General features: G+C 34.4%; 1 protein-coding gene across 17 annotated transcripts in view; it reads right to left on the reverse strand.

Annotated features, from left to right (window-relative positions):
• The window catches only part of ANKHD1 (ankyrin repeat and KH domain containing 1), a 123517-nt gene that overhangs the window by 28144 nt on the left and 81192 nt on the right, over positions 1–14181 (reverse strand). For 15 of the 17 annotated variants that reach the window (XR_003430476.1, XR_003430472.1, XR_003430470.1 and 12 more), the window contains 8 exons: positions 12702–13460; positions 6309–6454; positions 5954–6065; positions 5325–5470; positions 4690–4832; positions 4035–4248; positions 2160–2335; positions 1779–1941 (listed from right to left, as the gene is read on the reverse strand). Coding sequence is in view for 13 of the 17 variants with exons in the window: in XM_027095481.1 (XP_026951282.1) it covers positions 1779–1941; positions 2160–2335; positions 4035–4248; positions 4690–4832; positions 5325–5470; positions 5954–6065; positions 6309–6454; positions 12702–13460 (1859 nt within the window). In the remaining 4 variants the exon portion in view is untranslated. The remainder of the gene's footprint in view (positions 1–1778; positions 1942–2159; positions 2336–4034; positions 4249–4689; positions 4833–5324; positions 5471–5953; positions 6066–6308; positions 6455–12701; positions 13461–14181) is intronic. The other 2 variants (XM_027095534.1, XM_027095524.1) reach the window with 1 other exon arrangement.

Genomic DNA, 14181 nt, shown 5'->3' on the forward strand with positions numbered 1-14181 from the left:
TCTCCTGAATTTAATCTGCCCACATCCCATTGAAAATAGACAAACTTTAAAAAATATATATCTCCTAGAATAAATCGATTAGTAAAATAAAAATTGGTGCAGAAACTAACACACCATTGTAAAGCAATTATACCCCAATAAAGATGTTAAAAAAATAAATAAATAAATAAAATAAAATAAAAATTGGTGATGTGAAATGAATCTCAATATAAAAGGGAAATTAGTCCGAAAACAAAGAGGATGTTCTAGATTTCAAAGCATTATTTTGGCTCTATCTTACGAAACTAAACGAGGTAGGTTGTCATATTTATCTTGAGTTCTATGACTTGAATCTAGGTAAAACACTTTCTAAATGCCATTATCAGGGGCTGGATGATCTGTAATCAATTATAAGTACGTCTATTTTAACATAACCAAACTTGCATTGTTTCCCCTCCTACTAAAGCTCGTTTAATCTTCAAGAATTAGTCTGATGGGGGGACTTCCCTGGCAGTCCAGTGGTTAAGACTCCACACTTCCACTGCAAGGGGCACGGTTCGATCCCTGGTTGGGGAATTAAGATCCCGTACGCCGCACGGTGTGGCAAAAAAAAAAAAAATTAGTCTGATGGTGACAAAAATCAGAAAAGTGGCTTCTTCTGGGGCAGGGAATTAACTGAGGATGGGCATGATGAAACTTTCTAGGATTATGGAAGTATTTTATACCTTTATGGAGTGTGGGTTACATAGGTATATGCATTTATCAAAATTCATGTACCTTAGATTTGTGTTTTTGCTATATATAAATTATACCTCAATTAAAAGGAAAGAAAAAAATTGAAAAAAAAGTAAATATTTAAGATTTTTTTTAAGACTCATAACTTACACTGCTCTCATTCAATAGCTATTTACTGACCATCTAGTATGTGTCAGGCACTGAGCTGAACAACTGGGCACAAACACTGGTGAAAAAGACAGTCATGAATCTTAGCTTTCATAGATCTTGTAGTCTAACTGGGGAGATAGGCATTAAAAAAGTAATGCATGTTTGAATGTATAATTACAAAATGAGATAAGGAAAATAACAGTGAACTATAAAAGAGAACAAGAGAAACTTTTCAGATTGGGAGTTAGAAAAGGACTTTCTGAGAAGTGATATTTAAGGATGAGTAGATATTAAAGGATGAAGAGAAGTGAGCCAGGTGAAGAGCAAGGGAAAGAACATTTCAGGAAAAGAAAACCAGTGAGCAAAGGCCCTCAGGAATTTAAAAATTTAGTGCATTCTAGGCCAGTGGCTGAAGTGTAGTGACCAAAGGGGAAGGGGAGTAGAAATGATTGGTCTGAGGCTGGCATGAGCCATTCATGCAGGGCTTTGTGAGCCACATTAAGTAGTTTACATGTTATCACAATTGCAATGGGAAAGCTTTGTAAAATAGAGCAGATAAGTAAGCCTTAATATATACAGGAGGTATAATAAATTTTTATGAGAGTCCACTTGTTTTTGTTCTTTAGGTAGAGAAAACATTCATCTACATATAATATCTGTCCTTAAATCTCACGTTTTATGTACAAAAACATAACAAAACTAGTCAAGACACCAAGTGATTTAACAACCAAGTTGCTTATAGGGAACTACCATATAGCTCTTAGATTTGGCCACAAAGAAAGTGGAAAGACAGCAAAGGTTTGTATATAGAAACAGAGTCGATTCCTCAAGACCAATTTATCTTTCTCACGATTTCAACTTAAAATTTAGTAGTTTTAAACAAATTCTATCCTTTTCCCCCCACATCAAGTTACCTTGCGAAATGCTGACATAAGAGGTGTGATTTTCCGGTTATCTGCTGCATCCACATCAGCACCTGCTTGCACTAGCAATTGCACCACATCAAAATGACCACCATTGGATGCCAACCAAAGTGGTGTGTTTCCCTTCTTGTTACGAACATCAATATGGGCTCCCCTATAAAAATCAAATAATGTTAATATAGTTTGTTTCCTATGAGAAGAGGCTGACTTTTTCTATTTTTCTCTAATTTGTCTTTCATCTTTTATAAAATAGCAAACAAATAATCTGTTCTTTAAAATGTCAATAAAGTAAAACAATTTTATTAACTGTAAAGGCTCTGACAAGTGAAAGGGATCATAGAAATTCTATAAATAAATATAAAATTTACCCACCTATTAATCAGGAGCTCACAAAATTTGTAGTGACCTTTGTCCGCTGCTATTGTTAAAGCAGTATCTCTTGAGGAAGGCACAGGGGGGGCATTGACATCTGCTCCTTTATCTAGGAGAACTCTTCCAACCTCTGCATATCCCCCAGAAGCAGCTTCCATCAAAGGGGTAAGACCAGTCTGTTTAACCCAAAAAATTATGTGAGTAAATTATATTAATTTCTTTAAGGGACTGAAACAATTGACTTATAAGTGTATTCTATTTCTGATTTTCTCTCACAAGAGAGCTAAGCAACATTCACTCTTAAGCTTTACTAAACAGCAAGTGAAAATTGTTAGGTTCAGTTAGACATGCTAGAATGATTTCTCTTACTAAAAAATAAAAAAAAATATGCTAAAAAAATACACAATTTCATGCTAAAAGAATAAACAATTTCATAACTTCTCTACTGTTATAAATTTACATGAGACAATACCTGCTCTGCACAACAGAAATATTAAAACGAATAAAAAGAAAATTAAATATGGCACAATGTTCAATGGGAAAACTTTGTTTAGAATATACTCTATCTTGTTTAGAATATACTCTATCTATTTAGTTTGCTAAATAACCCAGGATAAACTCCTTAAATGCTACTCAAACTTGGGTAAACTAGATTAAAATATCATTTTATAAATTTTATGCATGTGTCTTTGCTCGTTAGTCTCCAACATTTCACCAGAAGACTTTTCCTACTGGTATCATTACCAAAATAATATGGCTTTCTTTAGGACTTCTAATAGATAAATGGGTCACACTGAATACTTGTAATACAAAAAGTAATCTGTCGTGGTCAGATTAGATTTTAGTTGTCTTAATTGTATAATCTATGCAGCAATTTATTTTTAATAGTCATGCTTTTATTTATTTATTTATGGCTGCACTGGGTCTTTTTTTTTTTTTAAACAAATTTATTTATTTATTTTTGGCTGTGTTGGGTCTTCGTTGCTGCACACGGGCTTTCTCTAGTTGCGGCCAGCGGGGGCTACTGTGGTGTGCAGGCTTCTCATCGTGGTGGCTTCTCTTGTTGCGGAGCATGGACTCTAGGCGCGTGGGCTTCAGTAGTTGTGGCACACAGTCTCGGTAGTTGTGGCTTGTGAGCTCTAGAGCACAGGCTCAGTAGTGTGGTACACATGTGGGATCTTCCCAGACCAGGGCTTGAACCCGTGTTCCCTGCATTGGCAGGTGGATTCTTAACCACTGTGTCACCAGGGAAGTCCCTGCATTGGGTCTTTGTTGCTGTGCAGGCTTTCTCTAGTTGTGGCGAGTGGGGGCTACTCTTTGTTGCGGTGTACAGGCTTCTTATTGTGGTGGCTTCTCTTGTTGCGGAGAACAGGCTCTAGGCACGTGGGCTTCAGTAGTTGTGGCGCACAGCCTCGGTAGTTGTGGTGCGTGGGCTCAGTAGTTGTGGTGCACAGGCTTAGTTGCTCTGCGGCATGTGGGATCTTCCTGGACCAGGGATCCAACCCATGTCCCCTGCATTGGCAGGTGGATTCTTAACCACTGCGCCACCAGGGAAGTCCCTGCAGCAATTTTTTTGATTGGGGTTTTTACCAATGGTAAGCACATGCCTCATTAAAGGAGTTCTTCAAGCCACTCAAGGCTGAAGTTGGAAAAAAGTACTGATTCTATTTTTCTTCACTGCCTTTAATAAAAGTCATGAATGGTGATAGTGTGCCACTGACCAATGGCCAGTGACACACTGTATAGCACTATTCTCCAGTCCTGCATTGGGGCATCAGTTTTAACTTATGACAATTTAAAATAGTACATTCAATTTAAGTTGCTCTTTCTATTAAAAATATATCTGAAGTAGAGGACAAGTTATAAAATGCTTACCTTTGCCCTATGTTCAACATTGGCTTTTCGGTCCAGAAGCAAACTCACTACTTCTGCTCGTCCTTGGAAACAGGCCAAGGTGAGAGCTGTGTTCCGATTGGTCTCTATTTGGGCATTAATGTCTGAACCCATATCAAGCAGCAGTTTCACTGCAGGAACATGTCCATTCATTGCAGCCAACATCAGGGGAGAAATACCTAGTTTACTCCCAGTCCTAAGGGGGGGAAAATGTACTTAGAAAATTAAAATAATATGTTGCCTATTGTTTTCTTAAAAAGCATAGAGAACATAAAAAATGAAAAAGCTTCAGTAAGAAGAAAGATTTCTAACTCCAATGAATAGATTTTATTTGTTTAGACTAATAATTAGAAGTAGGAAAATCTCACAATTTAAAACATAATCCCTATGCAGAGGCCATAAATTTCCAACTATATATAACAGTGTTTTCTGAAAAGAGACCTCTTTAAAAACAGCAACGTTAGCTGAAATAAGCTTTGATTACTTATAAGCACATTATAGGAATAACTGTTGGCCTTGTAACTTTAGTACTATCTTAATTAAAAATGGTATCTGTCCAAATATTTAGGGGAAAACACTTAATTCCAAGGTAATAATTTACTAATCATGAGTAATAAAATAAACAGGTGATAGATACCTTGAATTAATTTCTGCCCCGGCATTAAGCAGAATCTTAATGATATTCACATATCCTCCAGATGCAGCTAGACTCAGTGGTGTATAATCAGACACATTCCTATGTTCTTTATTTGCACCCCGAGCCAGCAGCAAGTCTACTACCTACAAAGTAAAATATGAACACAGAAATCTAGTTTACACCAAGGGTCTATCTTATAATGAAGGAAGCACAAAGAAATGGGACTTATAACTTCCTTGTCTAAATACCTAACATTTTAATTAAACCCTAAATATTCAAATATCAGCACTACAGAAATGAATTCAATTTCATATCAAGGAATTCAGAGCTATGAAATTCCAATCATACTGAAATAACAAGTTGTTACTGTTTCTATTCCTCAATTATTGAGTGATAAATTTGCATTTCATGTGTTAGGACTATGCTCTATTGAATCCCAATAAACGTAAGGATGATGAGAATTTTTATTTTGCCTGAAAGGCAAGAAACAGATTCTTTAAAAGGGCATTTACTATTCTCATTAAATTTAATATATAGAACATGTCAAAACACATGCAAGTTTTATTCATGTAGCTAAATTACTAAGCATATGCATATTTAAAATACAAGTGTTTACAAAATGAACATTAACATACTTCCTGACGTCCACCAGAACATGCCAATGAAAGCGGAGTATCCTTAGTTCGTTCAGATTGTGCTTCTATGTCTCCACCTTTATCCAAAAGGATTTCAACAACTCCAACATGTCCTGCTGTTGCTGCCAGGATCAGTGGTGTGAAACCTAAATCAGAAAATAAAAATCTTGGTCAAATTTGTGTTTTTTAACATATTAAGGCACTGTTTTTAATTCTCTATTATTTTAGTAGGAAAAGGTCTTTAGGGCAGATACTTATAATCATTTAACATAAAACTGTTTTAAACCCTAATTTGTTAGTGACAAAACCCCATAAACACCTGATAAAAAGAAAATGCTAAGTCAAACGAAACTATTAAAGTTTATACTCATAATAAACTTTGATACCTCTGCATGCTCTACTTTTAGATTAAGGAGAAAGCTAAACACAGCTTGCTTCCTTGATGATCTACAGTCTAATTTTTGAAGAATAATTTGGCTCTGTAGATTAACAAATCCAGATATTCTTAATTGAAATATGCAAACCCATTCTTTCACTGAATAGTCTAGGAACCACTTATTGATAGTAAAAAATGAATTGTTTTCTGATATAATTGCTCTCCAACTTTATTTCTCACTAACATTTCTTACCTTTTTTGTCTCTGTGTTCAATTTTAGCATCTCGCGCTATGAGTACAGATACAAGTTCTTCATGACCACCTGCACAAGCTAGCGTTAATGCTGTGTCATGGTTGCTCTCAGTCTAGGAAAAGGAAAAAAACCTTAAGAGTCCGTGGGCCACAACTAAGAGAGCCCACATGCCACAACTACTGAGCCTGGGCACTCTGGAGCCCACGCACCACAACTAGAGAAGCCCACGCGCCACAATGAAAGATCCCGCATGCCACAACGAAGACCCCGTATGCTGCAACTAAGACCCGACACAGCCAAAAAAATAAATTACCTAAATAAATAAATAAATAAATAAATAAAGCAGTCTACTCACATGTGCATCGATGTCAACTGAAGGATACACAGGAGGCACAGACTGGGAAGCCACATTGCTTGGAGACTGCGAACAGGGCTCAGGTGTAAGACATTCTGCCGTCTGAGAGGAACTGTTTGAACCAGTGGGCACTCTGCTACTCACAGCTGAAAAACAATATTCATATTGCTGAATTCTACTTAAAAGAGTAATGTCATTTGTGTACAGAAAAACACAGAAAACGGAAAATTCTATAGCAGTAATATAATGTAGTAATTAAATCACAAGCTTGAGTCAGATGGACATATGTTTGAATCCCAGTTCTACCAATGACTTTCTGATCTTGGGCAAGTAACTTAACGTCTCTGAACCTCAATTTCCTTATGTGTAAAATGGGATGATAACTACAGTACCTCCATTGTAAGGTTGTTGGGAAAACCCCTTGAGATAATGAAGTAAAATATTGAGCATCGTACCTGATATTTAGTGCATATACAACAAACGGTAGCCTTTTATATTGTCAATAGGGAGAAAATAGTTTCCAATAAAAAAAAAAGGAATCTTATATCTTAGTTTGTAAAAGGCAATTAGATAAAAACATCCTGAGGACAATGCATTAAAAAAAAAAAGAAGGAAAAAAGAAGCAGAAGAAGCAGAAAAAAGGGAAGAACAAGTTAGAATATTTCTCACACAAATAGCAGAGAGTATGTGTTTTTAAAATTCAATATTTACTCTGAAAATTTGCTAAAATGAATCAATGTCTGAAAAATCAAACTATTTTAAAAATGAACATTGGAACTTTTATTTGGGACCTCAAAATCTGATGTCTGAAACTGAATTAAATGAAATTATATCTTTCTCTGCATATTTCTTTTCTTTCATGAGATGGAGTTTGCCCCATGAAGAGGGAAATAGGACCTATCTCAGAGGGATATTGTGAATTATCCATGAGAAATGTGCAAAAAGTATTTAACACAGTGTTTGGTAAGTGCCTAATATATGTAATTATCAGGTATTTTATAGGATTTTCAGTACTATTAATCACTGCATTGAAAAATAAAAACGTTACAATTCACTGAAGAAAGAAAAAACTCAGAAAAAACATATAATCATTAATAATACAGAAAAAGACAACAAAGTTTCAATGATGGCAATAACTTCCTCTTACCCACACTAAAAGTCAATCAAAAATACACAGGTCTTAAAGAAAAATGTAAGCATTTCAAGATTGGAGAATGCTTTCTCTCTAGAATTTTGATATGACTGGATCCCAATCAAGGATACTGATCACAAGTATGAAAGATAAGTGTAGTATGCTAATAGTACTACACTATTATTATAGTACTATACTATATTTAATAGTATGCTTTAAATAATAGCAAATTTTAAGATGTTCAGATATGTTTCTACATGAGCTGTCCCTCCCCGCTCGTAACAAATATATATAAAATCACATCTTGATAATATGAATTTCTACAGCTTCTGTCACCACATAAATATACATAATTTAACTATATGGTTACAAATAAAAATGATTATTATAAATATTTCTTTTGCCTGTAAGAACACGCACAATGAAAACACAGCTTTAAAAATTTTTGTCATTGAATGAATTAAAAGCAGATAGTATTTTGTTATGCCTCCTCAAAACAGCTGATATGTTTGGAAACAGTTCTAGAAACAAGACACTAAACATTGATATATGGCACCTTTGTAATAGTAAGATTTTAACAGTAGTCATATAATTATCAACATATATCTTACTAAAGAATTACTTTTCTATCATTAAATTTGTTTATTCATGTTATCTTTTTGTTATTATGAACAACAGATATTCAAAAAATTTAAAATAGTTGACTAGAGTGCTATGCCAGAATATGATGTTATAAAAGACTTTTTTACAGAGTTGGTTTTTAAAAAATACTTTTGTACATTTAACAGCTCTGTTACCAAATATGTATTGTTACATTGATTGTACATTTTTGTACAACAGTATCCTCAAGACATTTTTTCCTCCCTGTAATAATGACAATCAGAAACATTCCACAGAAGTGACTCTAATAGGATTAATTACATATGAAAAGTTCTAAAGAAAAAACTAGAAAGTAGCAAAGATTTTAAAAGTACATGTGGAATAAAGGTTTTATGAAGATAAAATTATACCAGGACTATGAAATTTTTTTCATAAATCCTAAAATGTTTTCTATTTCTGAACAAAATGTCTCTGAAAATGACCAAAACAGATCACTATCACAAAAGTCACTACATAATTCAAATTAAATTTATGCACTATCCTAAAATGGGGTGATAGAAGAACTAAATAAGTGCAGTATTTTACTTAATTCTTTATGAAATTTAAGATAGTTTTGTAGGCAATATGGAAGACAGTAATAAACTTTATTACATAAACATCTCAGATACTAGGTATATGTAAACTATGTTGCAAGGCCTTAAGAAATTAAATCACTGTAATCTGTTTTAGATAATAGTAACTTTATTAAATAGTTCCATATAAATAACAATCTATAAATAAAATATTAACATCTATTAGAAGAAATTATTAAAGATATTTTACTGTAAATTCCCTCAAAGATAATTTCCTAATTACTTTTTTATTCTTAAGCCTAAAATGACTACCACAGGATTACTTAAAGCAAGATACTATGGGGCTTCCCTGGTGGCGCAGTGGTTGAGAGTCCGCCTGCCGATGCAGGGGATACGGGTTCGTGCCCCGGTCTGGAAAGATCCCACATACCGCGGAGCGGCTAGGCCCGTGAGCCATGGCCGCTAAGCCTGCGCGTCCAGAGCCTGTGCCCCACAACGGGAGAGGCCACAACAGTGAGAGGCCCCCGTACCGCAAAAAAAAAAAAAAAAAAAAAGATACTATGGAATTGGAATTTGTTTGAAGAGAGCCTATTAAGATGTCAACAACAGTAACAATGTTCTCAAGTCACAAAACTATATTAAACCTTACATGCACATCAAATCTTAATATAAAAATAATAAGGGAAATTGTTATTTAGTAGAATTTAGAAGTCTAAGGAAATAATATCTTTAATATAAACTCAGAACTTCAAGTTGAATCAGATGCATGCATATTACTTCTAAGGTTCTTAAACTGGCTGAACTGAGTTTGAATCTTAACACTTACTAGCAACTTAATTTCCATTAGCCTCAGTTTTCAACAGAAAAACAGAGATGGGATATGGACTTATTTTATAGTATTACTATAAAGAGCCCATGAGATAATGTATATAAGAGCATTTAGCACTGAGCTTGGTGCATGGTAAGCGCTCAATAAATGTAAATAAAGTGATACTAGTTGATTTTTTAACCAAGCTTCTTTATATATTAAGCCTGAAAATTTTACTAGATGTTTCTAGAACTGCTCAATGGTCAAAGCTATTTTGAATTTCTTTAAATTGCTTTTTATTTTCAGACCTTAATTCTAGACATCTGAACTGAGAATCATTTGCTATTACGATAACTTCTAAAAGCCTGACACTTAATTTCAGAAGAAATGAACCTGAACAACCATGCTTCCAATCAAGAGTATACATATATTCTGGCTGAGACTATATCAAGTATGATACGTTTAAGACTATATAGTTATGGCTGTCAGTCAGCTAGTCAAGTTATGACATTCATAAATTATGTATCTAACCAACTCATTATCATGACAAATATTTTGAGAGTAGAACAGCAATAAAGAAAAATACTCTTGGGCTTCCCTGGTGGCGCAGTGGTTGAGAGTCCGCCTGCTGATGCAGGGGACACAGGTTCGTGCCCCGGTCCGGGAAGATCCCACATGCCACGGAGCGGCTGGGCCCATGAGCCATGGCCACTGAGCCTGCGTGTCCGGAGCCTGTGCTCCATAACGGGAGAGGCCACAACAGTGAGAGGCTCGCGTACCGCAAAAAAATAAAAGAAAAGAAAAGAAGAAAGAAAAATACTCTTATATTTAAAGAGTGAAACTTATTGCTATTATATATGAATATTATCTAAAGTAAAATTGTAAGATGTACAGTATCCTCTCTTCCTCTCTTTTATTAACTATGAGGCATGATAACTAGATTTAATTTAGGTAAAATTAATTATATCTTTGGTCTGATCTATAATTCTACTGGTATATTAACATGTCATAAAATCAAAGCATTAGGTATTTACCTAATTCATTCTTATTTATTTCATCTTCAATTAAGAAATTAAGAGAAACTTAGACTTAATAAAGTTTTAAATTTTGAGGTAAGTCATCATTTTGAACAAAGAAAATCTAATTATTGCTATATATTTTAAAATGTAAGCTTCAGCAAAATGAAAAAAATTTTAAATGAAGATAATTTTCAGGGAATTCCCTGGAGGTTCAGTGGTTAGGACTAGGCACTGTCACTGCTGGGCACCTGAGTTTGATCCCTGGTCGGGGAACTAGATCCCACAAGCCAAGCAGCCAAAAAAAAAAAGAGAGAAAAAAATGTGTAATTTTTAATGTATTGACGGATTTATACTTTAAAGTATATTAATAAAAGAATATTGTACAATATGGTGGGGCAACTGTCACTAGACATTAATGTCTAAGAGAAATTAAATTTTATTCATATTAATGTTAAATATAATTAAAAGATGTTTTCTAAACCAATTTTTTGAAGTTTCATGTGAACTTTGTAAAAGGTCATTTTAATTTAACAAATACTTCAGTGAAATAACCAGAATTTGACCTCCTCTACAAGAAACAGCAGTAAATACTACCATAAAGTTAACACCTACAAGTTCCCTTTAGAGCTGTTTCTCCTTTAAAAAAAAAAAAAAAAGGACAGGTCCTAAGTTCCAACAAACTAAACTGATCAATAATGTGGGTTTCATAACTGCAAACTGAGTACTTAATTAGGAACATTATAATGATATTTATAGAATCCTAAGTCTTAAAAATGTTACTCTCAGGTCACCAGTTTCATCATTATTATTTATAATCATACTTCACACTCCAATATCTGCTTTTACCAGATTAGAAATCAGAACCATAAATGAACTATAAGAGTTTATTCAAAATTTATAACAACTTGCAATGCTAATGACACAAAGTCAATTTGAGTTAAGTGGCTATGGGTTGAAGATATAAAAAACAAAAGTAAAGAATAAAGAATCTAACTCCTTAAAACATTTCCCAGCATTTTTATTTCCTTTATGAAAACTAAGACATTCCTCCTCTGCACAGCAATACCTATTACATATCAGAGGAGCCTCAAAGGCACTATTATAATTCTATAACCACCCGAAGTCATACACATGCCCAATAAAATTCCTGAATTAAGTAATCTTACTCCACATTTTAAAAGATTCAGTAAAGATTAGGAAGACTAAAGGCTCACAAAAGAAGAAAGGAAACTGGGATAGCATAACTGGGATGGGAGGAGGGGAGGAGAATACGACAAGAAGAAACAGACAACAGTAAAGAAAAAAAATGTTGCAATCAAGAGACAGAGGACTGGCCTGCCTTTGAATATCACTCCAGCTACATCTTAGTTCTTGGTCTTCATCCACTGTCAACAGCCATTCTGGCTGCATTTCTGAACTGGGCTCTCATGGAGGTGATACATTCACCAGCCATCTTTAGGAAGGTAAATGATTAATTGCACTGTTTTCCCACTGCTGCAAGGACAATGAAACGGAAAGTAAACTTGTGCACCTCATTTCATATCTAGTTGTAATTTTCCACACAACAATAAACAGAAACATATACTGTAAGTTTATAAGGCTGGTTTCTTTTTTGCTTTGCTGTGTGTGTGTGTGTGTGTGTGTGTGTGTGTGTGTGTGTGTGTGTGGTTTCTGTGTGCTTTCATCAAGACAGTTAATACAAAAATCCCAATCTCCAAATCGTTATCAAGTTGACAATGATCTTCTAACCACAAATATTTTAAAAACATGGAATGCTATAGTTTTTTCTGAACATTCCTTTTAATTAGAAATATTTAAATTGATCTAATAAAATTATAAATAAAGAAAAAGCAATGCGATTTAGAATTCTGATTTCCAAATATGAAAATCACCAGCAGGAAAATTAAATGTCTAACCTTATATGATTATCTCTAAAGCCTACAAAGAAATTCTATTTTGAGATCTCCTACCCAAGATACAACACAGGGTGATTTTGATACCAAAGGGCTAAAATAAAGGATCATGGCAACTTTATTTCTTTGCTTTTGCAAATAACAAAAAAGAAGAGGGAAAACACACTTTTGTGTGTTAGTGTTGTTGAGTTTAGTTAAATTCACTTCCAAAACACCTCAAGAAATGAGTAATTTTATAAAGATAGTTCTAAAATGGAAAAGTACCAAGTTGGTGTTTTGGGAAAGTCATGTAAAGAAGTTGAGCACAAAGATTAAAGAGAAATTATTACAGGTATATTTCTTAACCCACCTGCTATCAGGTCATCAAGAGTGTCGGTAAGCGTCTGGGCTGGAGTTGCAACCATTAGTCCATCTGGTTCTTGCACTAACAGCCCCTGATCGTGTCCAGTAATAGCAATCTGAGGCTGTCCTATAATCTGATGATTACCTGATACTTTCTGAAGTTCAAGAGAATTTGTCCCATTAGAACCTAATTCACTGGAAAAGTTACACTGTGGAGATGATAAAGGCTGGACTGGGACAAAATCAATTTGTTCTGCCGATGGTGGAGACTGTTGCTCATCATCAACATCATTATCTTTAAATAAGATTGTGTCAACCTGAGGTAACTCTGAAAAGTGATCCTCTGGGAGACTACCATCTCCTTCCCCTTCTGGGAAGACTCCTCTATGAGAGCACTGCTGATGTGGAGATACTGTGTCTTTCTGACCTTTGGTTTCCAAGTATTCTTTGGTAAATTGCTGCTGTGTTTTCATCTGCAACTGCCTTTCCACTTTCTGCAGTTCTTTCAGTATTTTCTTCTTCTTCTGGACTTGCTCTTCTCTGTTCTTTTTAAGTTCTTCTATCTTATCTTTGTTCAGAGGTTCACCTTGAATTAACTCCAATGATTTAAGCTGTGCTTTTTCAATAGCACTAATTCTTTGTCCCAGTTCATTCAGTTTTCCTTCAGTCTCCTCTACTATGCACTCCAAAGGCTGGTATGGGTGAAAAGGTGGCAGTACGTCCTGATCTGCTACCTGCAGGGAACTGGACTTCTGCTTGGATGTACCTAAGCACATGAAAAATGTTTGAAAATGTGCCATGCTAAAAAAAAAAAAAAAAAAAAAAAAAAAAAAAAAAAAAAAAAAAAAAATCCCAGCCCTCCCTCCGCCCCCCACCACATACTTCCCTCCCAAAACCCATATAACTAATGCTATAGAATGAATGTTCAGATTCATACCAGTTGTAGGTAGATTAAAGACCAGACTCATCTATTTTACATAGCACAAACAGGGATGTTGCCAATTCAAAAAATGTGACTTTTTCAATTAAAAAAATCTAATATTTATAGGATTGGATGATTTTGGAAAACACAGGATTAGGGAGAAAAGGAAATCAAAGAGGAAAGAACCTCAAAATTCTGCTTATTTAATTGGACTTTTTAAAGAACATCAAATCTAAAGCAGTATCAAAATAATGTTGAGGGTATCATTAATATTGGCTTGACTGCCCAATTGTTCTTTTTACAATATTAGTACAGGTTACTGCAAGAAACTGTAACTTGTAGATCAAAGTAGGGAAAAGTGTCTTTCAAACTGCCAAAATGTTTCTTTATTATATTAAAATATAATTTGAAATCAATTTTTAAGATATAACCTTCTAAAATTTTTCATTAATTAAGTCTTAAACACTTCTGTACCTGAACACTGTATTAAACTTATATCACAAAGGACAATTATTCTGAGTTTAAATAAACTCTTCACGTAAAAGTCTATGAGAGAAACAATGAA

Source organism: Aethalodelphis obliquidens, unplaced genomic scaffold, assembly GCF_003676395.1.
Source record: "Aethalodelphis obliquidens isolate GAN/ISIS:26980383/991018 unplaced genomic scaffold, ASM367639v1 scaffold4, whole genome shotgun sequence".
NCBI lineage: Eukaryota > Metazoa > Chordata > Mammalia > Artiodactyla > Delphinidae > Aethalodelphis > Aethalodelphis obliquidens.